At 53.0% G+C, this 26,488-nt stretch overlaps 6 protein-coding genes across 6 annotated transcripts; 2 read left to right on the top strand and 4 right to left on the bottom strand.

Moving 5' to 3' along the window:
- Positions 1-956: 956 nt before the first annotated feature.
- On the bottom strand, positions 957-6,888 carry MONBRDRAFT_24229 (uncharacterized protein; the record flags this gene model as incomplete). The annotated part of the gene is made up of 5 exons (XM_001744443.1): positions 957-1,015; positions 1,368-2,665; positions 3,309-3,490; positions 3,547-4,205; positions 5,427-6,888. 5 exons carry the CDS (start codon positions 6,886-6,888, stop codon positions 957-959), a joined length of 3,660 nt encoding a protein of 1,219 aa, XP_001744495.1.
- A 2,153-nt stretch (positions 6,889-9,041) lies between these two features.
- Positions 9,042-11,959, bottom strand: MONBRDRAFT_31849 (uncharacterized protein). Its single transcript, XM_001744442.1, has 15 exons — positions 11,800-11,959; positions 11,633-11,690; positions 11,460-11,547; positions 11,200-11,257; positions 10,925-11,068; positions 10,764-10,835; positions 10,479-10,576; positions 10,279-10,375; positions 10,152-10,197; positions 9,971-10,009; positions 9,731-9,859; positions 9,532-9,613; positions 9,366-9,461; positions 9,179-9,277; positions 9,042-9,100 (listed from the first exon to the last, which is right to left on the bottom strand). The coding sequence occupies exons 1-15, from the start codon at positions 11,944-11,946 to the stop codon at positions 9,079-9,081; spliced, it is 1,275 nt and encodes a 424-aa protein (XP_001744494.1). The 5' UTR covers positions 11,947-11,959; the 3' UTR covers positions 9,042-9,078.
- A 297-nt stretch (positions 11,960-12,256) lies between these two features.
- On the top strand, positions 12,257-17,169 carry MONBRDRAFT_24227 (uncharacterized protein; the record flags this gene model as incomplete). Its single annotated transcript, XM_001744639.1, has 21 exons — positions 12,257-12,301; positions 12,457-12,506; positions 12,595-12,779; positions 12,882-12,957; positions 13,075-13,168; positions 13,415-13,564; positions 13,651-13,709; positions 13,927-14,019; positions 14,128-14,270; positions 14,373-14,539; positions 14,672-14,777; positions 14,932-15,035; positions 15,103-15,230; positions 15,336-15,443; positions 15,521-15,713; positions 15,805-15,966; positions 16,062-16,188; positions 16,294-16,506; positions 16,591-16,688; positions 16,816-16,885; positions 16,925-17,169. The coding sequence occupies 21 exons, from the start codon at positions 12,257-12,259 to the stop codon at positions 17,167-17,169; spliced, it is 2,616 nt and encodes an 871-aa protein (XP_001744691.1).
- Positions 17,170-17,330: 161 nt separating this feature from the next.
- MONBRDRAFT_24226 (uncharacterized protein) lies at positions 17,331-20,774 on the bottom strand (the record flags this gene model as incomplete). Its single annotated transcript, XM_001744441.1, has 11 exons — positions 17,331-17,371; positions 17,947-18,024; positions 18,127-18,213; positions 18,306-18,404; positions 18,542-18,649; positions 18,960-18,996; positions 19,054-19,172; positions 19,281-19,432; positions 19,721-19,776; positions 19,890-19,922; positions 20,241-20,774. The coding sequence occupies 11 exons, from the start codon at positions 20,772-20,774 to the stop codon at positions 17,331-17,333; spliced, it is 1,344 nt and encodes a 447-aa protein (XP_001744493.1).
- Positions 20,775-21,484: 710 nt separating this feature from the next.
- On the bottom strand, positions 21,485-23,550 carry MONBRDRAFT_36522 (uncharacterized protein). The gene is made up of 6 exons (XM_001744440.1): positions 23,417-23,550; positions 23,138-23,204; positions 22,900-23,021; positions 22,550-22,646; positions 22,003-22,434; positions 21,485-21,845 (listed from the first exon to the last, which is right to left on the bottom strand). The coding sequence occupies exons 1-6, from the start codon at positions 23,536-23,538 to the stop codon at positions 21,801-21,803; spliced, it is 885 nt and encodes a 294-aa protein (XP_001744492.1). The 5' UTR covers positions 23,539-23,550; the 3' UTR covers positions 21,485-21,800.
- Positions 23,551-24,025: 475 nt separating this feature from the next.
- Positions 24,026-26,156, top strand: MONBRDRAFT_24224 (uncharacterized protein; the record flags this gene model as incomplete). Its single annotated transcript, XM_001744638.1, has 5 exons — positions 24,026-24,101; positions 24,210-24,325; positions 24,468-24,520; positions 24,623-24,896; positions 25,572-26,156. The coding sequence occupies 5 exons, from the start codon at positions 24,026-24,028 to the stop codon at positions 26,154-26,156; spliced, it is 1,104 nt and encodes a 367-aa protein (XP_001744690.1).
- Positions 26,157-26,488: the final 332 nt, after the last annotated feature.

The raw sequence follows: 26,488 nt of genomic DNA, 5'->3' as shown, positions 1-26,488 counted from the left end.
GACTCACAGGCTGAAAGCTCACCAAAGGCCATGCCAACCGCTGCTGAAATGCCGTCCTTGACTCCGACGGCCAGCTCTGGACTGGCCTGTAGCAAGTGTGCAATATGGGGCTGCTGTTGCTCGAGCAGAGCGCGGTTGACAACCTTGTTGAAGATGGAATCCGTGCCCACGGGTCGAAACTTGCCATTGGCCTTCTCCAGGATAGTGTAGTTGATGGAGCAAAGGGCATGTCGACTCGACTCGGGCACGGTGTTGTTGGCAATGTGGTGAAAGATCTTGTTCAAGGCAACCTGAGGGCCTCCAGTGGCTGTGGTGGGGCCCTGAGGCGCGTCTCCATCAGAAGGAGCAGTCGGGTCACTGGTAGAACCCTGGCGTGGGCCCAAGACTTGACTGAAGTTCTCCTTGATGCGGTAGATGGAGGCAAGAAGCTCACCAGACCAACCATAGGGGTCGGTGACACCCTTGGTGGCCGCCAACGCCTTGGGGAGCTCACCCTTGGTGAAGGACACGTTTGGGGAGCTCACAGCCGTGGCTGGTGCCAGTGTAGACGTGGAGGCGGGTGTCGAAGCAATGTACGGGGTCAGCCCGGGCGGTACCAAGAGGTCGCGCACGGCCTGAACCTCAGAATTACCAATCACGGCACGAGCCTTGTCGGCATCAAATGCTTTGGCAATCTGACCTCGGTTCAGACGGTTCGTGACGTGGTTTGCCCAGGCTTCGTCCGCCAGGTCCGGGTCGCGGACGAGCGACCTGAGGCTCTGGTCGACTGCGTCGTTCGGGTGGGCGCCCGCGCCGGCGTTCAGCTGTCCTCGACGGCTCTGCTTGCGTGCAACTGCCTAATAATAAATTAGGTGTTTGAACCTCAGAGCTGAAAGCAAAGCTGTGCAACCCCGACATCAAAATCACGACGGCACGCAAAATAACACAAGAGAACAAGGTACATTCATTGGCTTCTATCATGCCAAGAGGTACAAGCGCGAAGAATCACGCACATAGAAACAAAAATCGTACAAAACTACCAAGTATAACCAGAGATACGGCCATTTCAAACATTAGACACACAAAAAGGCAGTCACACATCACAAAAATAAGCCATCACAGCACGAACACAAAGAACACCACGGCACGCTCACATATAACAAGAGACAGCGTCGGGTTGTAAAGGCAACCGACCACAGAAGGAAAAGACATCATACAAAGGACCTTACAAAAATTCAGCAAAAATACCACACAAATACATTAAAAATTAAGCAAAATTAAAACAAAAAAACAAGTCAAGCCATGAAAAGATCACAACGAGGAACCACCCTGGGAGCGACAGGTGCACACAGGGATCCCCACAGAGGGACCCCCGAGACGGTGCCTACCTACGACGAGCGCAGGCAGACACCGCCAAAGTGGCGCCTTGCGCATGGCGTCCACGACCCGACCTAGTTGCCCCGTCACAAGCCAACGGAGACGATCGTGAAACATATTGCGCAGGTCAATCGTAGACAGTGCGGTCGAGGGGGCAGACAACAACATGCTAGGCAAGGCCAAAATCAAAGCCCAGCACATCTCTCGCTCTTCAGCGGTATAGTCCGAGTGGACGGCAGACCAATACAGCTGGCTCAAGGTGGCAGCCATCAGCTTGGTCTCGGTGGCGTTGGATGGGTAGCGGCTGCGCTGCATCAGTGGATGCCGGGCGAGCTTGAGCAGCTCGCAGACACTGATGCGAGACCCTACACACTGTTGGGGCCAAGCGCCACGCATAATCTCAAGCAGGTCGTGTCCAGCCGCATGAAACAACGCCTCGGTCGCTCGCTTCAGATTGGCACCACATCGGGAGCGGTGTTGACTGATACCAGTAGCTTCGAAGAAGAGGTGACACTTGTTGCACTGGGCGACCAATTTGGCCTCCATCACCTGCTTGACCAGATCAGTGGCTTGCTCGTCGTAGGGGTGCTCGCGTAGAACATGATTGACCCAGGCTTTGCGGTCAAGGCGGGGCCCCTTGCATTTGCAAAGCCCAAATGGGCAGGCGAGAAGTTGCCTGTGGCCAGATGTCTTCAGCAGGACCTTGCGCTGGGCATCCAGCACGTTGGCAGCGTTGGGCGGAGCGGGATCGCTGAGAAGAACATCTTGCTCACTCTCACTGTGTTCGCCCGCTGTATTGTGTGTTTCACTCTCACTGACTTCGCCAAGTGGGGCTGAGTTTGTATGCTCACTGTGTTCGACAGGATGTGAAACGGCAGCGGGCAAAATGGCAGTGGCAGGGGGTGAAGCAGAGGGCGGAGAGGGATCGGAATGGGTTTGTTGTGTACCCGATGGATCTGGCAGCACCATTTGGGCGGGTGTAGGTGATTGCACCAATGGCTCAGGCGTGGCACTGCCGTTTGTGTCACCGTCACCATGATGCGCGGGAGGGGCGATAGGGGTGGGCGCGCGGAGTGCGGTGGAGCGAGGAGGGGAGTCGCTTTCATCCGAAGACATGGTCAAAAAATCCGATGGTGTGTTGGGAATCGAATGATGTGTCTGCCCTATGGACTTGGGCGAGGGTTGCTGCTCCCCGCTGCCATTTGGCTCAGAGGGCACCGATGCTGACAAATCCTCGGTCACAGGGGCCAAAGATGTGGCAGTGGCGGCGGCAGGCATTGCCGCAGCAACTTGAGCAAAGGAGCGAGGGCTGGATGGCGTGCGAGGGGTGCGGGGAGAAGCATTGGAAGTGTTTCCGAGAATGGGAAGTTGCTCCCCGCCGCCGTTTGACGTCCTGGTCACTGGCTCGGCCGCGGGCACGACGGCACGTGCCGAAGACTCGGTCGCACCGGCAGCGGGGGACGTCAAGGGCACATGAGACGAGGCACGAGCGGTAGGGACAGAGTGGCGGGCGTGAGGGCGAAGCGGGGTGGTCATGGGGTCAGGGAAAACATGGTTACGGTCGTGGCGAGCGCTGCCATGTTTCGTGTGTTTTGCAGAACGATGAGTTTGGGAAGGCGAGGTGGTTGCGTTGCTTGGAGGTGATTCGGCACTCGGGCGCTTAGCACCGCGGACTTGGGTCCAAGAATCCTCGCCGACGGACTCAGTGGCCATGTCCGCGGGGCAAGCTAGCGAGCAAGCGAGCGGACACGGTGGGAGCGAGGGCGCCGCCAAAACGCGGGCCGCAAAGAGCGGGGTTGCAGATTTTGTCTGACAACGTGGTTCACGCCAAGATGTCAGAAAAAAAGGCTTTGACAAAGGTGTGTTTGCAAGCACGGTTCAAGAGCTCGGACAAGCCTGACGTCAGACTTGGGGGCAGCGTGTAGAGGTGGTTGATGAGGCTAGGCACGTACTGCATGGCCGTGAGGAGGGCCTGAAGCGAGACACCGGTCGTCAGCATGTCATTGAGCTTGCCAGCAATGTGCTTCGCCTTGTCGTTCAGCTGCTTCTTCATCCACTCGCGACGGCCAATCGGCGTTCCCAAGACCGTCATGCGCGTGTTGGCCGTCTCGCGCACGGCATCTGGCAAGACAGACTTGATAGCAGTGATGGAAGCCGAATGGTGGCGAGGCATGTAGAAGCGGCTCTTACTGGGCTGCAGATGAAGGCGCGCAAGAGGCCAGGGACCTTGTCGGCCACAATCTCGTGCAGGCGTGCTCGGTCGGTGTAGTTGAAGGCACTCTTGAAATCGAGGGAGAGCATGGTCCAGCCCGGGGTAGACTCACAGGCTTGAAGCTCACCAAAGGCCATGCCAACCGCTGCTGAAATGCCGTCCTTGACTCCGACGGCCAGCTCTGGACTGGCCTGTAGCAAGTGTGCAATATGGGGCTGCTGTTGCTCGAGCAGAGCGCGGTTGACAACCTTGTTGAAGATGGAATCCGTGCCCACGGGTCGAAACTTGCCATTGGCCTTCTCCAGGATAGTGTAGTTGATGGAGCAAAGGGCATGTCGACTCGACTCGGGCACGGTGTTGTTGGCAATGTGGTGAAAGATCTTGTTCAAGGCAACCTGAGGGCCTCCAGTGGCTGTGGTGGGGCCCTGAGGCGCGTCTCCATCAGAAGGAGCAGTCGGGTCACTGGTAGAACCCTGGCGTGGGCCCAAGACTTGACTGAAGTTCTCCTTGATGCGGTAGATGGAGGCAAGAAGCTCACCAGACCAACCATAGGGGTCGGTGACACCCTTGGTGGCCGCCAACGCCTTGGGGAGCTCACCCTTGGTGAAGGACACGTTTGGGGAGCTCACAGCCGTGGCTGGTGCCAGTGTAGACGTGGAGGCGGGTGTCGAAGCATTGTACGGGATCAGCCCGGGCGGTACCAAAAGGTCGTGTAAGCGTCAAATCCGTGCTTCCACGCATTTGAGCACTCCCACTGCTTTCGCACACACTCAGCATCGGTCGCTATGGGTCTTCCTATTGGTATCCCATAGCTGCTACGACCTCACACATTGACACCTACACTTGGACCCCCTGGCCCAGATCCTCCTCGTGGGAGTCACATGAGTAAACACCGCGTGTGACGCGGTCCCCACGATGCCTGGGCAGCTGCCCTGGGGCAATAAGCTTGTGACTACTGTTGTTTCCCTTTGTTGTGGCACCTGCGGTCGGGCACGAGTTGCACTTTCCCTATCCTCGGGATTGAGCGACTCTACAGCTATTCAAACGGTGCACCTGGTCTAGTCACTGTGAATGCTTGCCGACCGCAGCTGGTACAATTGACCTCAAGACACCATCAAAAAAAAACACGTTGTTTTTATCAAAGCATTCGCTCCGTCCCGACGGACGTCTCTCAAACCTCTCTCAAAACGCTTCCTCAAATCTACGCCCTTCCTCGCAACCCAAAAACGGCCTCCAGACGTGCTGGAGCCTCACAGCGCCACTTTTCATGGTGTCCGTTTTTCCGTTGCAGATGCGATCATTTTCTCATTCGGAAAAAGAAACTGAAAATTCTGAACGACTCATTCTTGCGGTTTTGCCGACCCTCTCAGAATCCATCCTCAAGGGGTCGAAAAAGCCGATTCTTGCTGTTAGCTGACAAATGCACTTGCAAAATTGAAATTTATCATTCATTTGATCATCATTCTGGGAGAAGACTGTGTCACTGTCTTCATGGAGGAGCCTGCTACCGCATGTTAGACTTAATATACGAAGAAGATCCGCCCTCGCCGTCGCCTTGACATTTGTTTCTCTCGTCTGACGAGTTATCTTTCACACAGTCGATTCATTTGAGGGAAATCAAGAGGTCATCTCTATGATCATCACTTGAACATTGGATGGCAAGCACGGACGCACTCAGGCCAGGTCTTGTTCTGACTCAGCTCAGCTTGCCCAAGGATTTTAATCGACAACTTTGCATGTTCCAGGCACTGGCGAGTCTCTGGTCTCATGGAGCGCGTCGTCACGAGGTAGTACCGGCACTGCAAGCTCGGGATAGCAAAGCGCTCACGGTAGTCAGATATCTTTGCGGCTTCCATACTTTGCCAGCGTCGAAGCACGGCCATTGCGTCATCCTGCTTGAGCTCCCGCGTTCCCAACTTCAGCTGCATGCAATGCACCAGGACATCGTCCCCATCGCGCTGGAAAATAACGCCGTCGGACCCGTAGCTGTCTTTGCCCTTGATTGCACTGTCCTTGAACAAGATACCATTGAGCTCGTCCACCAAGGCGCGCTTTGGCAGTGGGTGCACATCAGCGTTTTCGTTGAGCACATCAAAGCCAAGCCAGGTTTTGGCGCGCATTCCCAGGATACGCAGCGCAATGGCTTCTGCATTCTCGTTGCGAGCCAGGAGATGGCCGACCTCTGCTGCCGACACCGAGGGTCCGTCTCTTGCCGCACACACATCATGATAGACCTGGTAAGATCCAAAAGCGACCATCAAGCGGTTGGTTGGTGAATATTGCATTCGGATAAGACCGCGGTCAGCCAGGGTGTACCAGCGCTCCAGAACATAGGATTCACGGCCATACAAAAGTTGAAGTGGCATAAAACGCAAGGCCCCTGCAAGAGCCTGGACAGCTCGCCTGCCTTCAACCAAAACAGCTGTGTCCAGGTTGCCGTCGCAATCCCCGCCGTCGCTGTTGCTACCAGAATCCAAGTTGTCACTGACATAAAAGGTGGCATCAGCACAGACAACATTTGACAGGCGCACCAGCTCGTCGCATTTTGCCTCATCCTTGGCGCCAGCATTGTAGGCCAACTCGCCAGCGCTTGCGTCGTCCATTGCGGACGCCATGAGACCGGGGAGGCCTGACGAGCTCACGTAGGTAGACAGAACGCTGGTCAAAGGATTGTGTCTGGTCATGAACGTCAAAAAGTCGCTTGCATCCAGGATGGGTTGCATCCACTGTGGTTGTATCTTGTGTGAGTTGAGGTTGAATGCCTGTTTGTAGCGTTTAAACCCTTGGTCCTGAGCCTGGCGGACATCCATTTGACAGAACGCCAGTGCGCGCAGGTATCGGCTGCTGCCGGTCGCGACCACATAGAAACAGCCCTCGTCACGCCCCACGAGACAGGTGAGATCAGCTAAAAAGCGCCTCGATGCTTTGTCAGAAAATTTCTCGGTGTACACGTCCTGCAGCTCGTCTAGAAATAGCGCCAACACCTCTTTTCTCTGCTTCAGGTGATTCTCGAGCAGCTCTGCCATCTCGTCACTCGTGCTGTCGGCCCAAACACCATCCTCCAGAGGGCAGCCAAGAGGCTTGGCAAGAAGATAGAAAAGTCCGTTCTCGACGCCTGCCTTCTCAGGAAGATCGCCGACATTCAACATCAGAACTTTCAGGCGCCTGTCCAAGCGCTCACCCAGCACCGCTGGGCAGACTCGGCACAGCTCGTGCAGCAGCACCGTTTTGCCAATGCTCTTTTTGCCTAGCAAAAGCATGTTGTAGCGGTTCTTTCTCTTCAGGTTGCCAGACACGAGTTGTGCCACGCGTGTAGCCATCACGCGCACAAGCCGCTGCCGTGACTGGTCCAAGAACAATCCGCTTTTTTCTTCTTGCATGGCCTCGACGATACCTTCTGCTATCTGACGAAGATTTGAACCCGTCCGAATGACAGAGGTCCGGACCTCTGTCTCGCAGGGTCCTTCTGCCATCATTTGAGGTACCGAGGACTCAAGGAGCGTGTGCAAGAAAAGGCGAGAAAGGTGGATCGAGCTCGTTCACGGCGTGAAAACGGTTTTAAGCCGAATTATTTATTCTTGAAGAACATGTGTTTTGGCCGGTACATGTATACTGTAATAATGCCACAGCTTTCGCTCTCTCATTCCCAGATAGTGAGTCGTCTGACAACAAGTTTCGAGCCGTCGCGATGAGTTTAGAATCAAGTGAGAACGTAAATTTGGGCTAAAACAATCCAAAAAAGCTTAATGTGATGCATTTGTGTCCTCTGAAATTCCAAGGGTGATTGTCCAAAGCCCTGAAAGTGTCTCGTTCTCTTGTGTTGGTTCGCGGGCCGATGTCGGGGTTGCGTAGCTTTGCTTTCGTCCACTTAGTTTATTATTACAATAATATACATCACACATCAACGAACTAGTGATTCTGTTGATCGCGTAGTGGTTCAGGCGTCTGACTTTTTAGTCTCTCTCTCTCTCCCTCTCCCATGCCATGCTATAATCTATTATGCCATTCATAGCCTGATCCGTACGGCGGCGATCTGCGCTTGCGTGATCTGCTAGGGACTTATCTGCTCGGATGCGATCTGCACGGGCCGGAGTAGTGGCTTTTTAAAGCCCAACTGGCCTGATCATGCGAGGTCAAGTCTGTTCGGCCTCATCTGATCGAACCTATTCTGTTCAGGCCTGACCTTCTTGGGCTTGATCTGCTCGGGCCTCATCTGATCGGGCCTGCTCTGTTCAGATGCGATCTGTTCAGATGCGATCTGTTCAGATCCGATCTGCGCCTAATGACACGAGGTCAAATCTGCTCGAGCTGTTCTGTTCAGATGCGATCTGCACGGGTCTCATCTGATCGAGCCTCATCTGTTCAGGTCTGACCTTCTTGGGCGGGATCTGTTCGGGCCTGATGATGCGAGGTCAAATCTGCTCAGGCCTCGTCTTCTGGGACGGGCCCAATGATACGAGGTTAAATCTGCTCGGCCCTCATCTGATCGGAACTCATCTGATATTTGATGCCGACAAGACTCGTGCCGTGATTGGTAATTCTGAGGTTCAGGACGTGCGCGACCTGTCAGGCTCCAGCACGTCTGGAGGCCGTTTTTGGGTTGCGAGGAAGGGCGTAGATTTGAGGAAGCGTTTTTGAGAGAGGTTTGAGAGACGTCCGTCGGGACGGAGCGAATGCTTTGATAAAAAAAACGTGTTTTTTTTTATGGTGTCTTGAGGTCAATTGTACCAGCTGCGGTCGGCAAGCATTCACAGTGACTAGACCAGGTGCACCGTTAGATTTGCTGTAGAGCCGCTCAATCCCGCGGATAGGGAAAGTACAACCCGTGCGCAACCGCAGGTGTCACAACAAAGAGAAACAACAGTAGTGACAAGCTTATCGCCCCAAGGCGTGTGCCGGAATCGTGGGGTCTAAGTGTAGGTGTGATGTGTGAGGTCACAGCAGCTATGGGGGTTTCAGTGGAAAGACCCATAGTGACTGACACTGAGTGTGCGAAAGAGTGGGAGTGCTCAAATGCGTGGAAGCACCGATTTGACGCTAATAAATCGAATTTGGAATCAGTTTGACATCACCCACAACGCAAAAACTCATTCTCATTCTTGGGTTTGCAACAACGGCCATTTGTGTTCGCAACAGATGACAAAAAGTCGACCAAAAAACACCATTAACATCTGAACAAAAAACATGAACCACAAAACATCTAGTGGCTGCTGTGAAGCAAAGTGGCTAGACATCGGTGATGGTTCAAGCACCTGTCCAAAACGATGGCGAAGCATCACTGTGGGTTGCGTGAATGATGCTGGCTTGACAGCATGTGAATGAATCCTATGCTCATGATGGCAAAAGACAACAGCAAAAGTTTGACATCACTTTTGCTGTTGTTCTGCTGCGGGCTGTCCGAGCACGGACCTGACCCCTGATTCATTGGCCCCTGACTCCTGTTGGTACGCTCCAAAGCCTGAAACCAAAATTGTTTATTATCAATTTTTTTTAACAATTTGTCGTTAAATTTACGCATCGCCATGAAGCCAGCTATGGATTTGAGCAACAAAGAATGAGCAAAAGCCATGTGTTAATCGCCGTAGGGGAGTTCATCGAGCATTATCAAACCTGGATGTCAAATGGCGTTCCTTTTCCAACTGAAGGCGCTCAGCGCGAATCGCGTCCGACTCTTTGCCAAGCCGAGCAGCGAGCGCATCCAGCGCTTCCCTGAGGCGGGTGCACACACGCAATTATCGCTAAGGAACCGGTTATCAGCTATGAGCCGAAGCGCGGAGCAGACAGTTTCTGGACCAACCTGTCACGTCGCAAGCGTTGTTCTTGATCCTGAAAATCGGTTGCGGCTCGACGGTCCTTTTGCGGGGTGGGCTGAAGAAAACTCTTTTCTTCGTACCTGCACATAGACACCAACATCCATCAACATAAAAACCAGGTTTGGCAAGGATAAAGACGATCATGCCAACCTGTGGTCCGATGAATTGAGAAGCAAGGCTTGCTGTTGCTCAACAACAGCCCGAAGCTCTTCAACTTCCTGTTGTAATTGTGCTGGTGGTGCATGACGTGCAGCACGGCCGGACAATTGAATAACTTCTGCCCAGCTTGCGAATTGCACAAGCCAAGCTGGAACCGTTAAAAGCTGTGTCGTTCTCTAGCAGAACTGACCTGGGTTGGATGTCAAATGTAGCCCGTCAACGTGTTGCTTGAGGCGTGCCATCTTGTTTCGAATTGACAGGGAAATGCGATCTTGTGTCATCGCGACTGGGAGCTGAAAGTGTCCATCGTTCAGGTATTCTGCATGACAATTGCGTACAGGGAACGGGCGCCAATGCTATAAGTCCAACCGGGGTGAAACTCCGCACACCTCAGGTGGCTAACATGGGTGGGCATAAGGGGAATACTCACCAGATTCGTCCAGATTATCTCCGGTGTCAGCCGACATGACTACTCACATACAGTTGAAAAAGCGCTCAAAAGCGTGAGAAAGTCGAGTTCAACAAGATGCTGTCACGCAAAGTGCTTTGGGCGTCACGTTGTGTGCGCACAGGTGGCAAGGAGCAGGGGGTATGATCAGCGAGCTTCTTACTGCTCAAAGCGTTTTTCATCATGTCAACCAAGTCTGTCTCCAGGGACTACGGGGCGTGGGCCATGAAAGGTGAGTACTGCAATTTAAGAACAAATCATGGCGGTGTTCTTGCGGCAAGCGTACGCACAGCCAATGTGTCACGGAGAACATCATTTTCGGAGCCCAGTTGCTGAATTCGCTCAGACAGCTGCTCGTGTAAGACAGATTTGAGCGTCTGGTGACCACTAGAGGCGAAAAGAGAGCATCAGCAAGGCGAGCGAAAATGAATGTAAGATGCACCTCGAGACGCAACACCTTGCGACCTTGCCTATTCTTCAAAGAACGTACTCTTGAGGCTTGGTCCATTTGCCACGGCCTGATGATTCGATTCGGTTGAGTTCCGTGAGCGTCTCAAACGCATTGGATGAACCTCGTTGACGCAGCATCTTGGTCATGATGGACAGGTATGAGGGCACACATAATACAAGCTGCAGGCGCTGCTCCACGTTGTAATGGCATACAAGACCTGGGGTCTAGTGCTGTTGGAAGCCATTCTGCACATAGTGCCATGGCTCGAACACACGATAGACAAGGGGCTTGATGCATGCATTTTCGAGGGGTTTGGAAACTCACTTGGTCATATTTGCTCTTCAGGGCATCATGTTCCTGCTCTGACCGTCGGCGAATGTGCTCAAATTGTGTTATCTACTCAAGAGGGCGCCACCATATTCGTCGTGAATGTTTGAGCTGATAATATCGGCGTGACTGGGTGCACAGGCCAAACAGCAGTGTACCTTTTGTGTGGCATTGGCCTGCGCACGGCGTGCAGTTTCCTCGGCCTCTTTGCTTGCTTGTTGCGCGCGCTGAAGTTTAAGCTTCAATTGACGCATCTCCTCTGTTTGCTTGGCTGCTTCTCGTTCCAGCTGCTCAATTCTTGCCTGTTGGGCGCAATTCGCGACGATGAATGCGTGTACTCAGACAAAAGCGCACAAAAAAAACAGGCGCGGGGATGGCCTGACGACTAATGTAAACAGACACGGCGATGTGAACCACATATGTTCCTACGTACGCGGGCTTGTTGCCGTTCCAGCTCCAGCTGTGACACGTCATCGCGGGCCCGCGAGAGACTAGAGTACAAAATGAGAAGGCCATGGCGGCAGGGATCAAGGAGTAGACAGTCGACGGCGAACATGTTGTTGAGAATGGTTGTGAATTGGTGGACAAAGCGTTGTGCAGAAACATCAAACGGCGCTTGAAAAAATGATTGTGCCGCAGAACCAATCAAGAACTGGCTTGATCTTCAAAAGTCAAACACCAGGAAATACGCACTTGTCTTCCAGATCGTGGCGCACACTCTTGCGCTCATGGAGGCGGTCTAAAATAAGGTTGACAGTGGCCGCAAGCTGATTCTGAAGCTCTTTGCTCACGAGTCGAGGTGAGAAGGATGAGGGGTCATGCATACACGAACAGGTCCAATGAGTACAGCACGGGAAGTGACTAACCGGCTGCAATACCAAGATTGCCGAGGCTCATGCGTGGAAGGCCCATTTGAAAAAGACGCTGCGGGTGAGGTGCAGACCGCCGTTGGACACAACATTGAGACTTGAGGTGCTCGTGAAAGCAAGTCCTTCGTCCCTTTCGCCGAGGTGGCTCCCAGGGTTTGACGCACCGCATCGAGGTTATCGCCAACTGTCTCGGCGCTGTTGCGGTCGCTGGCCTCGGCAGATGACGCGACGTGCTGCACTGGCCGCAGGAAAAAGTCGCCATCCTCCTCCTCCTCGAGCAGGAGCATGTCCAGCTCACTCATGATTGACATCGCCACAATTTTTTTGGACTGAAAGAGTAAGTGTAGAAAACGAAAGAGAAGAAAGAAGAGGAAGAGGAAGAAGAAGAAGAAGAAGCAGAAGAGGAAGAGAAGGAAGAGGAAGAGGAAGAAGAAGAAGAAGAAGCAGAAGAGGAAGAGAAGGAAGAGGAAGAGGAAGAAGAAGAAGAAGAAGCAGAAGAGGAAGAGAAGGAAGAGGAAGAGGAAGAAGAAGAAGTGTGTTGGCCCGAGCAGTGCGCGTGGATCAGGAGGCGCGTGAAGGAGGAGGAGGAGGAGGAGGAGTGAGAGGCCGTGACGAGGAGGAATGACGACGCTGCAAGATTTGCTTACGGCGGATGCCGTCCAACTGGTGCGTGGATTTGTTTGCCTTGGTGGGAAGCCCAGGTCGTTGTTCCGTGACTGGCGCGGCCTCGTTCGACTTGTCAGCTATGCTGCTAAACACGAAGATACAAGGCAGTTCTGACCGGGGGCGGGGCGTGCGCACGTGGATTGATCGGGCTGTAGGATGATGTCTTTGACATCAACGACTTTACGTTGGCCACACCATGGGAAGAGTAAGTCTTGGCTTCCGTGCCGGCCAAAAGTGAGGCCGAGCGACCGCGCATGACGACCTCGGGTGGCTCATGTTTGTTGTATCCACAGATTTATTGCCGAGCTTGAAAGATTCTTCCGTCATGTGGCGGAGGAAAAGCATGGTTTTCAGAAGAAGCTCAACTTTCGCGGTCGCGACTTTAGCCTCCAACTTTTCGTGCTCAGTGACACCCTCCCAGAGTCACCGCACCGCACGGATCGCCAGCTCTTGCGCAGCCTGAAACAATGTGCTGGAGGTTTGTTTATCATCCTTTTTTGTCTCGAAAGCCCATGCGCTTTGTCTTTTGCGCAGTTCTGGATGCTCGTCGACGTCTTACGCATGCATTAATGTCGGCTAGTGGTTTCGCCGGTGGCCCGAGCCATTCTGTCTCAGTACTTTGACGTGCCCATGGAGCTGCATCCCATTGCTGCACGGTAGGAGTGCTCACGCCCCATAACCTCTCAAGCTGAAGCAGCCATTTGCATACACACCTTCTTTTACATCCGCGTTCCGATTCTATTCATCATCTCTTTCGTCTTGTCTTCTTGTAGTGTCGGGGTGACATCCTTCGTGCTCCTAACCCCAATGGCCTCCAAGTACTCGAGCAAGGCACGCAGTTGTGATGATCCTTGCGCGAGCTCTCCAGTCCATTTTTTTCGCTGCTTTTGCTTGGCATTCCTGACTGAGACGAACCAATGTTGTGCAGGTATCGACATCCGAGGCGCACTTGCTGCTTTCTTCAATGCGCATCGCTGCTACCGCCTGCCGTGCCAGAATCCCTTTTTTCTGCCAAGTCAGTTGCTTCGTGATCCGCATGCTGCCTGAGTTATTGTCTTTTTCTGCGCGCCGTATCCCTCAACCCATGGTTGCTGTTCTTCCTGTGCTGAACAGATTGGCGAGACTCGCGATGGCACCTTTTTGGGTGCACACCAAGGAACGGCAGCGGTGATGGACATGTCTTCGACCATGCTGCCCTCGGTTCCACCCGCCTTTGCTCAACTCGACGGTCTCATGCGCCTCTTTCGTTCCAAGTTGCCAGCGGTTCGTTTGTGCAAATGTGCTGGAAACTGCAGGTCCCCTTGGAGATCCTTCGGGCTGAGGTATTCATTTTGATGCTGTTGGCATAGACCGGCACGGATGTGCAGTGCTCGATCTCTGTCTGCCACCATTACGTCATCCGGCGATGGTTTGATCGATGGGCTCCAAGGCAAGCTTCGCAGTCGTCCAAGGCGCCATCCCCCAAATCTGCAGTTTTGACGCAATCAGTGGCGGCATGTAGTTTCCATGAAGCGATGCACCGTCTTTGGCAGTGCTGACCTTGTGCCCACATTCTCTCTTCTTATTATTCGTCGCTCCCGCCCCCGCCCTGCCCCCACTTTTTACTTTTTGATGTATGCCCACAGTGAAAGCAATCCTCTGCTCAAGGCATCAGCTGTCCAGGGAGCATTTGCGCAGCAACTGACACTACCATTCGGGGCTCGCACGGATCTTTTGCAGTATGTTTTGCTCATAAAGCCTTTCACCAAATTGTTTTTTTACGCGTGTCGACTGGCCTTTAATTTTTGCTGATGCCTTTTGTTCCGTATGTTTCTGGGCATCGGTAGATCCATTGACGTGCGTACGGTCTGGCCATGTCTGAAAGAGTCAAGCGCCGTGGAAAACGCAGTCTACTCGTCCCTGTCACCTCTGTCAGCGGCTATTTGGCACCTTGGCTTTCAACTTCAAGAGCCGGCCGCAGGCTATACTGGTGCGATCATCCAATCATTTCATCGCTCCTATCCATGTTGTCCTGCTCTCCTGCCAAACCCAACTGACCTGGCCTCAACTGTTTCTGCGTTACCTGTGGTAGAGTCCATGCTGCTGAAGCTTCTTCGCGTCCTTCCAGATACCACCATCCTCCTCAATCTCATTGAGGAACAGGCGGCTGCCGAGGAAAGTCTGGATGGGCCCCAGTCTGGCAAGGATGCACTCAAGAGACTGACGAAGGAGCCACTCTCGACCGATGGCTTGCTCCAAGTACGTTCTTTTCCGGCTCTTGACATTGGCCTTAAACCCTCAAGTTTGCTTCATGCTATGATGCCACCTATCTCCCAAGTGTTGGCCTCGGTTCATCTGTTTTTTTTCCCCCCTTCCACCATCGATTTGCAGAATGTCCGACGTGTCCGCCAGGTTGGACAGTCAGGCATTGTCAACTTGGGCAACGCCGTGCAGGCTGCCGTGTTGCAAAACCTACGCACTCGACGTCAGCGCACACGTATGTATGCACTTTGTGCCTGCGCATGCAGTCTCGGCCGTCTCCCAACCTGGGCCTCGAGGCAGTGATCCAGGGCTGTTGATTGGAGTTGACCCGAGATGCCGAGTGCGTGGGTGGATTCTCATTTTGTGGACATTTTGCGCTCGGATTGCAGGCCGTGTGAGTGACCAGTCACGCATTTTTGAGATTAATTTGGACGATTCTCTCGCCACCACATTTGTGCGTGGGGATGTCAACTACACGGGCAGCGGCATCCGGGTACGTGGCCTCTGGTACCTTTTCCTTGTCTATCCATTGCCGTGCTCACGAAAGGTTTGGTGCGTAGCTGGGTCGTGGAGCCCCGGTCGATAGCTTGACCTATCAGCTCGGCCTACAGCTGGCTGCCTTTTACTTGTATGCTGGAGGCTTGCAAAGTCTCGCCACGCTTTGGCACGAGATTGTTCTGGAGCTACGGTATGTGCCACTGTTTTCCTCGATGTCGCCAAGCATGACATGAGTTTTCCTCACTGGCACACTTTCTTTTTTTTTGTGACTCAATTGGAAAATTGCTTCCTATAGCTACCGTGTCACAGAGCGCGTTGCTCTCCCAAGCATTGAGGGTCATCCTGATTTTAATGCATGCCTGATTCACCAAAAGCTTCAGCTGATCAACTACTGTATTCAAAGGTGAGAGGAAGTGCCAGTCAGCTTGCGCCTTGCACGGCACGCTTAGGTCTCTTCGCGCTCATGATCATTTTGCGCAGACAACAAAAGGTAGCAGAGGCGCGAGAGAAGCACCAGTCACATGCCACTCAGTCCCGAACCGAGACAGAACCAGAGCCGGTGGCCGCAGGCACAGCCTCTGATGGCGAGGACGAGTTCCATGATGCTTCAGACTCACCTCACGAGGTTATAGCTGCTGCCGAGGCAGCCCGCGAGCCCGTGGGCGTGGCCGAGGTACGGTGGTCCCTCAATACGCTCGAGAGGGAGCAGCATGATCGGCTCGGATCGCTTTATGTTTGACTTTCTTTTTCGGTTTGCGATTCAGGAACACGCAACGCTGAAGTTGCTTGGCAGTGGCGCTCCTCTGCGGGTGCCAGAGACTCAAGAGCCGGGACCGCTGACGGAGGACGTTTTCAAGGCCAAGCAAGAGGAGCTGGTGGCCATGGGTAGCTCCGCAACAGCCCAGGAAGCGCGTGCACACTTGCAGGTGCGAATAGTTACTGGATTGCTCTGCATCTGGCCAGATTCATGTTTAACTTTCACGGCTCGGCTTTTCATTTTGGCTATACCGATTCTGCTTAGTCTCTGTCGCTGAAGTCGGACATGGAGGCTTTCAAGGCCGCTAATCCTGGGTGCCAGCTAGCCGACTTTGTTCGCTGGCACTCACCCAAAGATTGGATCGTAGAGGAGGGACACGATGCTACAGAAGGTCTGTTGTAGCGATGTCAAAGCTTGGTTTACTTCAGCAAAGGTATCAACGGGCATGATGGTCACGACTTTGTGTGTGATGCCAACAATGAACATTGGGATGCAGGTCGGCTGAGCAGTCGTTTTGAGGGCGCGGATAATATCTGGTTGCGGGCCTGGGACGAGGCAGCTCCAGTTCCCGTCTTTCGGCAGCGACAGCTGTTTGATTCCACGCGTGAAGCCGAAGACGCTCTTCACTACCTCGAGCGTATCAGCGTGGGCGAGTTGTTGAGTCAGCTCTTCCCCTGTATCTTGGATCACAGCCTTGCCACAGTTCAAGGTGTGGGCTGCTGTGACTGTTTTCCCCCGTTGGCCCGGTTTCGCTCTCGCTGACCGACGCCTGATGGACGCAATCTGCTTACAGAACTGACCGGGGCACGCAACGACTTGACGTCGGATGTTGCCGCTTTACTACATGCCAGTGCTGGCTGCTGTGAGCAATGGGATGTTGATCGTATTCAGGTCAGCCATCATGCCAGCTTGGCTTCTTTTGCGCCGTTCTTGCCCCTTTTTTGAATTAGCCCACTGATCAAGTCTTTTCATGGATTACTGATGATGATTGAAAAAAAAAAAAATGCTCTCTCTGCAGGAACTGATTCAGCGAATTGGTCAGTTGGAGCGCGCCGTGTCTGTCTATGAGGGCCTCAAGCATCGACTTGGTTCAGCTTGTCAAGGGCTTGTGGATGAACTTGTCGTAGCGCAAACCTGCAGCGTACAGCAGGCCGATCAGCGCGAGGCACTTTGGGAGCTCATGCAAGAGATGGACCGTAAGGAGCCCTGTCTCGAGTCACGGGAATACTTGATTCGCGGCCTGACTTCGCCAAGCGGTGGCGCCAGCTCTGCGCTACCGCAGCGCATGTATGCGAAGATCACTGACAATGGCTTTCTGCTCTCTGGTGCATTTTGCACGGATGCTACGGCACAACTCGTCACGTCAACATAGTGAAGATCAATTTACACTCAGTGATGATTCCATTAAAGCGACGAGGTCGCCCAATCACGACACATGTACAGACTCTGGCATTGGTGTGCATCAGGATACTGGCGATTAGACTTAGCGACGTGAATGTTTATTCGATCGACTCAATCGATCGTACGCTCGGTTCAATGGTGGTCGGGGTCGAAATTGGCGTGCACTCCAACTCCTGAATGCGGCCGCGTAGACGGGCAATGAGAAGCAGAGCAGCATCTAAACTCTCGGGAGTGCTTGTCATTAGGTCTGGCGTTATTATAACGTTATCGTTAACCAAGCTTGCTTCCTGTGGCGGCGGGAGATCGGGTGATGATGCTATAGGGTCCCGAGGCGGCGAAGGCAATTCGGAAAGCTCGGGCATGGACAACAACTCCGAGGCCTCAGGACGAGTCCAGTGGTTGAGGGTAATCATTCGCAGGATGATAGTGTTCTGTTGATGCGAATGCGAGCAAAACACGTGAAAAAGAAGGGTCAATGGTGAGATCCATACAGGAAATGCAGAAAGAAGTTTGGGTGGGGCAAGGCATATCGAGAGGACAACAGAGGTAGAAATGACAGGATTGATGTCGTGATGATAGCTGGTTGACTCACCCAAGGGTCACGGCTCGCTCGGCTGTCCACAGGGAAGCGTCCTGCAACACGAGAGGCGAGGCACAAGCCGCGTAGGTCGGCAAACGATGAGACAATGCGATACAGCCAGGCCCACGTTGAGGCTCGCAGGGTCAAAGGGTCAATGCGCTGGCGCACCGTTCTTGAGCTCCGTGAGATGAAGACGCCGCTCCATCTCGGTGCCAAATAAAGTTAAGAGCTCAAATAAGACAATTCCTACGAGTAGTATGAATGTGCTGAGGGCTCTGGCTCTGCAGCAAACACCTGATGCATACAAACTCAAACCATGTCAGAACCAGGGTTGCTCGCTGGCTGTACCTAGCGAATATATGTCACATTTGTGGTCGTAATCCCCATGGGATTGTGTCAGCTGCTCGGGTGCCGCATATGTGGCGGTGCCGACACCTGTAAATCAGAGCCCAGGTCAGTGAAGCTCAAATATGCTGGTCTCATAGCTCACACAACAGGTTGCAATGAGCGCCGCTGATAATGCATACCAAAGGAAAGACTCGGCGAGCCAGGCGCAGACGCCAAAACGATTGCTCCAGCGGTGGCGTCCGAGGTGTTATTCCACGTGCGCAGCTGTTTGACTAAGCCTAAGCCAGATCGAGCCCAGTGCAAAGTAAAAGACCAATCAAGCCAAATCAAACCAATCAAGCCAAAAAATCAAACCAATCAAGCCAAATGAATCATGAAACAGCATGCCACGAAGCGGTAAAGCTTTTCTACGGACCAAAGTCACCCAGCTTGACTTCGAGCTGCGATGATGCCCGTCTCAAGAAAATGTTGTGCGGCTTGATGTCTCGATGAATGATCCCTTGCGCATGTAGGTACTCAACACCTGCAACGGTCAAAATCAAGATTCGACACGTAAGCCAAGCCAGAGGATACATGCTCATGATTTGTAAGGCTTTGGGGTCACCCGCACGTCTTCACCTTCGAGTGTTTGCCGAAAAATTTGAAGTGCTTGTCTGTGAAGGGGAATTTGATGAGAGAGGGTGAAGGTTGACAGCACTTTGAGATCACCGACTTGGAGCGGAGACTTGCAAAGCCTTACATCATGTCAACGTCGGATCGACGCGAGAGCCATTCATGAAGCGAACTGTGACAGAGCTAAAAAGGAATAGCCACGAGCAAAAAAACAAACAAACCAAAAACGCACACAAACAAACAGAGCTTCAAGGTCAGCTGATCAGCGAAAAAGCCGGATGTCTGAGTTTACTCTGGCATGACGCCAAAACCGACCTGCATCTGAATGAAGAGGACTACGGCAGGCGGATCGACGCTGGCATCATTCACGGAGGATGCCTGAGAAGCATCCATCAAATCAGCATGATGCTGGGCCGTTCCCACCTCGTACCAGGCTAAGAGATTAGATTATCACGGGGGCGTGAGCATACAGAAATAGGCAGCACAAGCCCATGAACGCAATGCTGAGCGTGCGTGGTGGCGGATGAAAGGGGTGGACTGACCGGCATGGTAGCGCACAATGCGGGGGTGTTCAAGACGGGCCAAAACATGCACTTCTTGAAATATCTTTTTGCCTTCGTGCCAATGCTGCAGTGGGACTTTCTTGATGGCATACTCTCGTTGGTCCACACGATTGCGCGCACGAACAACGCTCCTGTCAACGTGCCAACAGCGTCAAAGGTCCAATGTCAGATACCAAAGGAAATTGAAAACAAGAAAAAAGAAAAAAACAAAAAACAAAAAAAAAAAACAAAAAACAAAAAAAAAAAAAATTTCAGCAGAGGTCCAATAACCACTCGAAATTTTACCCAAAGCCACCGGCGCCCAAATGCTCTTCTTCAATAAAATCTTCCAAGTAACGAGAAAGGGCGGCAGAGCCATGCTGGCCGCTCAAGCGACTTGGCGGCCGCCAGCGGGTCAGCGGCAAAGGTGCCAGGCTTACTGAGCCTTTCCGATCAGGTCCAGCAAAGCTGTGCGCGGCATGATGTTCGAGACTGACTGCAGCACGCAAACCAGCAAAGGTCTTCTAGCACATCAGCATCAAGCAGGCAGCGAGCTTGTGTGAGCCATGGACCTGGACAACTTTTTGGACAGAACATGCTTAGCCTTACAGCCAACAGCTGATTATTAGGACCCAGAAGCGCCTAATACATTTCAGTGAGATGAGTATTAAAGGTTTTAAGGTATGACCACTCATTGTGGAGAAGTGATACGTCAGCATGGGGGAGCGAGGATTTTTGGGGAGCGAGGATTATCAGGCCATCGACATACATCCAAGCGTAGTTCGGGTTGTGTTAGGGCTGCATACAAGGCCGGCGCAAGAGAGGGCTCAGCCCCAAGCGAGGCACACAGCTGCCGGATTTGAAAAAGAATTGTGGTTTGGCGCTTTTTCTATGATCAAACATCGGCATCAGTGATACTCGACTCGCCCAGGAAGAATCGGGGATACAGAAGGACCATACCTCGTCATTTGCCGAGTGTGGAACCACGGCACCCGGCCTTGGCTGTAAATCAAGGGCGTCCATGTCGCTACCATACGGAAATTGAGGCATTGAAGAGGCACGGGTCAAGCTGCTGACGTTGCCTGCCGCATGGGCGGCTCGGCGACTGGCAACAAACTCGACATCGTCCCAGCTTGTTTGCAACAAGCCTGATGGGCCATCAAAGCTGCCATTGCTAGGATTCAGGCTTTCTCGCGAGAGGGCTTCAAGACCAACGCTTCCTGCTCGACTCAAACTATTGTTGCTGCTGCTGACACTTTCGTTATCATTGGTGCTGTTGCTGCTGCTGTCGTCGCTGGTGTCCTCATTGACACTGCTGCTGCTGATAGGATACAAACTCTGCCCCGCAACACGTTTGAGCTGCCCTTGTCCATGGCGGGATGGGTCCGCTCCAGGCAAACTCTGTGACAGCACTGAGTTGCCGTTGGTGTCATCTTCAGTGTCAGTGTCGGTGTCGCTGTCACTTGCATCCATCCATCGCGGGCGGGCAGACATGATGATTGTGCTGCCTCAAATTCACAAATGGAAGGCGCTTGAAGAAAAGAAGGAACCAAAACTGATCTCGTTGCGCCAAGCCGGCCACGCGTAAAGCACAGGTTTGAGCATGCAGCAGCCCCGCTCAAGCTGTTAGTCCGACATTCTCTTCTCCTGCTGGGGCTGCGGTGTGACTCGCTTGCAACATCAACACAGTCTCGCGCGTTCGACCATGATCTACGACAGTTCAGAGTCTAGACCAAGGATCAAAACAAGTCAGCTGTTGAAATAAATTGCCTTGTGCTTGCGACACCGTCCGCATGAACCACAGAGCCCCCATCGATTGAAGGAATGGAAGGGCAAGGAGGGCACACAAGCATGCTCCAAAGGCAAGACTGAGGCAACCCACCTGTCGGCTCTTCCGCGTTTTTTTTTTCTTGTTTTCTCGAAGAAACTGTCAAGGAGCAAAATTTTTTGTGATTTTGCTGACAACAACGAAACCAACAAGGTGACATGCAAAGCAACAACATGACACGTCCACATGCATAATTTCTTGTGTAGAAATGCGACTGAAATCATGGTAGTGCTCGTTCGGGGGCACCTTCATGGGTCTGTTTTGAGAGAGGGGTCAATGTGTGCGACTGGGGAGGAGGAGGGAGTGCACATGTGTAAGTGCGGGCCCCAGTCATTCAAAGAAGAAGAGCAAAAAATTGTGATTGAGGATTTTAGATCATAATTTGAACGTTCTGTTGAAACAAAACAGGTATCGAAGGAAGAGGAAACAGCCTGAGAGAGAGAACGGCGGCGAAGAATAAAAGAGTTCCCGCAGCTGATGAGACGGGAAAAAGGGCATGTTGCTTTGAGAAACAATTTGAGACAGCTCGTGCAAGGCCAAAAAGGTGAACGTGGTGTGTCCAACCGCCCCCTAACAACCCTGAGCGGCTGATTTGGTCCCTGGACAGATGATTCCAGAAGATTTCCCATCACAAAAAAACAAACAAACAAACGCAAGGTCGGCTTTGGAATGAAATGGTGCACTGGGGGGCTTTAGATGGGAGAGACTCCTCGCTTGCGTGCTTCCACCAAGCAATACTATGGCAGGTCATGTGGTTCAGTGTCAGCGACACACGGACAAAGACACACTAACGTGAGTGGCTAATAACTCAAAAACAAGCGAGACACAAGCGCGACAAGGCGAAAAAAGGAAAAAAAAAAAGAGAAGAGCAAGGATGGGAGAGCGAGGATTAACCTTGTTCTTAAGGCTGAGAAGGCGCACACTGAGACCCATCAAAAGCTCGGGCATGACCTTTGCCTTGAGTTCAGCCAGTACTTGATCATCGGACATGGCCTTGAGTGCATTGCGATAGGCGGTGGCTTCTTGACGAAGCTTTTTGCCGCGGGCAAGGCGGAGCTCGCGGCGGAAGGTGCTTCGCTCACGCTTGGTCATTGGACGCATTTGCTGGCCGGGGCGTGGTCGGTTTGCGGGTTCGACGCCCTCCAAGATCTCAGCAGCCCGGTCACTGAGAGGCAGGCGCGCTGCGCGTTCTGGCACAATGGACGCGGGCGCATTGGCGGCCTCACGGAGGCGGACCCAGTCCTCGGGCTGGCTTTGCATCAAAGTCACACGGGCATTTTGACGTTCCTCCGTGACCGTCTTGAGAGCTGCCATGGACTTACGCACCTGATGTGCCCAGCCAACACCCACAATGTGCCACAATGCGGCGAAAAATGCATATGATGAGAAGGTTGGCATGCACGCCGAGCCAGCCAAACTGCGTTGAGAGCTCAAGACATACCTTGCGCAAGCGGTCAGCGCCTGGCATGGTGTAGCCCTGACGACGGCATTCATACTTGGCCGTCATGAGCTTGTTCTTCTCAATCAGCAGGACATACCTTAATGTTGGCAAAGCAAGAACAAAACAAAGGTCAGGGGAGGGATGAAATTTATCATCACTGAACCCTCTTCTTCTTCTGGTCTGGGAAATGCCGTTCGTGGCCGTCGCTCGTTGGAATAAAAACAACAACAACAACGACCAACAAGTAAACAGAGCAGCCAACAAGTCAACAGAAGAACCCCAAAAAGGAAAGAAGGAATTAAAAAAAAAAAAGAAGAACACCATCACCGTTGGACCACTTGCATACTCACCAGAGCTTGTGCAAATCCGGGTCGGACTTAAGACGAAGGTCACGGGCAAGCCAGCGACGGCCCACCTCGCGATCCTTGAAAAAACTACCAATCGTTCCGGGGGTCTCACCCTCTGAGAAAAACTGCAACCATGGCACCCAGAATGTGTCAAACACATACATACACATGCGTGAGGACTGCGGTTGTAGCATCCGCGGGGCTGGTTGGTGGTGCACGCTTGCTTTGCTGAAAACCTCACCTTGAGCAGTCCTTGAGGCGATGTCGCACTCGGCGTGGCATCTGTGGCATAATGTGTCTTGGCCACGCTGGTCATGTGGCAACGAGGCACAACGTGCCAGTTCATAAGGGGTAAGTGGTGACGGCCAAAGCAAGGACTACCCGTCGCCACACTCAGCAGAGGATCTTGCCCTGGCTCGCCAACCCCTGCACAAGGAAGAACAAAGCCAACACCGGCGACCAAAACCAACAAAAAAACGCGAGGCAAACTCTCGATGAAAAGTCACACAGGTTGCCATACCTCAGGGCCGCACTAGGCAAGATAGACTGGCAGCATCGATGGTGCGAAGGAAGGGACACTGCCGTATTGAGGGCCTGGCCCCGCACACCGACCAGCTGCCGCAGCATGCGCACCGCCATCATCGTGGTCGACACCTCTACGAAACTGCCATCGATGTCACACTTTAAAACACACAACCACAACTACTGTTTTTCTTCCTTTTTTGTTTTAACATGTCATGTCAAAGGTGAACACACACACGCACACACACACACACACACACACACACACACACACGCACACACACACACACACACACAGATACGCGAAAGAAAGAGTGCAAACCACTTTGATTTTTTGACGCATCAACCTGCTTGGCTGGTGATGGGTCAACGGGACGGCCGTTGATCCTGTGCTGGAAAGGCGGGCTGCTTTTGGTCCTGCTTGGAGCTTTGCAGGAAAATACGGGCTTGCTGTTTGTAGGGGTGGACAGCGGGTGGGCAAGTTGGTGGAACACAAACACAAACAAAATTTCCCCACGTGACGTGCCAGCCCAAAGATCGGGGGCTGGAAACGGCGGTCATGGTGCGGCATAGCCTGCGTGAAGTGGTGACACTGGCCATTCCAGCCATGGCCAGCGAAGCCGCCCAGCCCGTGGCTGCGCTTTGCATCACTGCCCTCCTCGGTCATTCCCATGCTTCAAACGGTCAGATCATCCCTCTTTAGGCCGCCACGTGCAAGCAAGATCAATTCCCAATTGGCTCAGCATTGGCTCTTTGGTCCCCTTGCTCTCAATTGACATGCCAAAACGTAGATCCAGATCCGGCTACAACGGCTCGGCATAACGTGGCTGTCTACGGCGCTACTCAATCAACCGCGTTTTTCCTCGCTGGTCTCTTCAACTTTTTGCTCACCGTTACCTTGGCCCAAGTGGGTGCCGGGTGGCCTTGCAGTGCCTCTTCCCGCCAATTGTGAATTGGCTGTGTTTTTTCCCACCCGTGCTTGTTTTTTGAGTGTTGGGCACATGCTGATGACCTCATCTGTTTGGCGCATTTGCATCGTTGCACCACAGCTTTCCAAAGCCATTGGGGCGCGTTCATGGTCCACTGTCCCAATGCGACTAAGGTACGTTTGTCAGGGGGTTGGTTGCGCGTTTCGTTGAGCACAACGTGAAGTAGCTGCTATTTGCATCTCTCTTACCATATGGCCGGCATTTCACGTGAACAGGGTCGCCCTGGGCATGGCGCTCTTGACGTCTGCCATGTCTTGGGCTATCATGTATGGCCTGCGTAGTCCGCTGCTGCAACTCTTTGGCCTGTCAAAGGACCTTATTCAGTCATCGCGCGCCTTTTATGATTGGCGTGCGCATGGCTTGGTTCTACTGTTCTTGACCCGGCTGACCACGGGCATCTTGACAGCCAGCAAAGCCGTATGGACGGTGGCCCTCATTAATTTGATTGGCGCTGGCCTGGACGTGGGCGGACATGCTCTGTTCCTGCACGTAAGGCCATCTGACGCATCATGGGTTCTGTTATGGCAGGTGGTAGTAATCACGCTCTTCACTCACGCGAACGCTTGCAACCCCTCGTTTCGTCGCCCTTTTTGAAGAAGCAAGGGCGCCCACTGGTGTATTCGGCCTACACCACAGTGTTTGCCAACGGTTAGGAAACGCCAATCTCCCTTCCTGAGCACTCGCCTGCTTGCCTGACCGTGCACGGTGCTCGCCACTCAGCTGCCTCCCTGTCTTCCTGCCGCATGGATTTCTCCAGCCGTCAATGCCATCCTTGGTATGGTAGCAGCTTGGATCTGGTACCGCCAGACAGCCCAGTTGGATCAGAAGGTGGCACACGCCCCCTCCGGGACGAGGCGCTCGAATCCACTCTCTTCTAGACAAGAGCTCGATGCAGAGGATGAAAATGCCGTGTCAGAAAGTGCGCCACTCGTCCAGAGTGACGTGTCCGCTGAAGATGGTCCGGTCAGGCAGGGCTGGCGAGCTGTCCTTGCGAGCTACCTCGGGGCTTCATTCAACATCTTCTTGCGCTCCATTGTCCTGCAGGTTTGTGTCATTTTGTGCAACAACCGAATCACGATCCGAACAATAATTTGCTCTTGGCTGACTTCCTGCACCCTCTTCTTCGTTGCCGTTTTCTTTATTTTGAATCACAATTCTTGCCAGACTGCAAGCTACTGTCTAGGCATGGCGGCAGGCCAACTGGATTTGGCCGCTTTGGCTGCTCATCAGATCATTTCACAACTTTGGAATTGCACGAGCTACATTTGCGATGGGTTTGCAGACGTGGGCACAATTCTTGGTGCCCGCTGCTTCGGCTCCAACGACATGACCAGTCTCCGCAGTCTTGCCACGCAACTTCTCTGCCTTGGCTTTGGCATTGGTACCACCGTGCTGGTGATTCTCTGTGCTGCTCGTGCGCCCATCCAAGAACTCTTCACCAGTGATGAAGAAACACTGGCACGCCTGCGCTCAACCTGGTGGCTTCTTGCTGGCATGCAGCCCATCAACTCTCTGGTGTTTGTGTTTGACGGTATCCTGTACGCCGTGCAGGCCTTTGCTTATAAACGTAACATTGTGGCCGCGGGCGGCTTTCTTTTCTATCTTCCCCTTATTCTGCTTGCCTACTTCCAATGGCATGGTCTCTTCTTCGTCTGGCTGGCTTATGCCGCACTGACTCTTTGCCGCTTTGCCGGTGCCATTTGGAAGTTTGTTGTCTTACTGCGAGCCGAGTCAGCGTTCGACATGTAAAGTCACTTTGCATCTTTAGATATTTTTTCAAAGAAGGCCCCGAGTGGCCTTAGGTCCAAGAAGAGCCTGCTTTCAATTGATAGACGAGTCCAGCAGGAGACTGAAGCTTCTCGCCATCGTTGAGTCCATGTTTGATGCAAATAAAGCACACTGAAGTCGCTAGTTGCATCCCGGGCCACCACTTGGGTACATCATTGCAGGCAATTAGTTGTCTTTGGATTGCCGGGTGCATTATCGCACAAAGAGGGCAGGGCAAAGAACACAGAGCCTTTTGCGAGCTGAGGGTTCTTACAAGCACGCTCGCCCAAATTCTCTGACAATTGACATGCAAA

The sequence above is a fragment of the Monosiga brevicollis genome, genomic scaffold (genome assembly GCF_000002865.3).
Source record: "Monosiga brevicollis MX1 MONBRscaffold_6 genomic scaffold, whole genome shotgun sequence".
NCBI classification, from domain to species: Eukaryota; class Choanoflagellata; order Craspedida; family Salpingoecidae; genus Monosiga; species Monosiga brevicollis.
The sequence above is the reverse complement of the archived record's forward strand: the minus strand, read 5'-3'. Positions and strand labels throughout refer to the sequence as shown.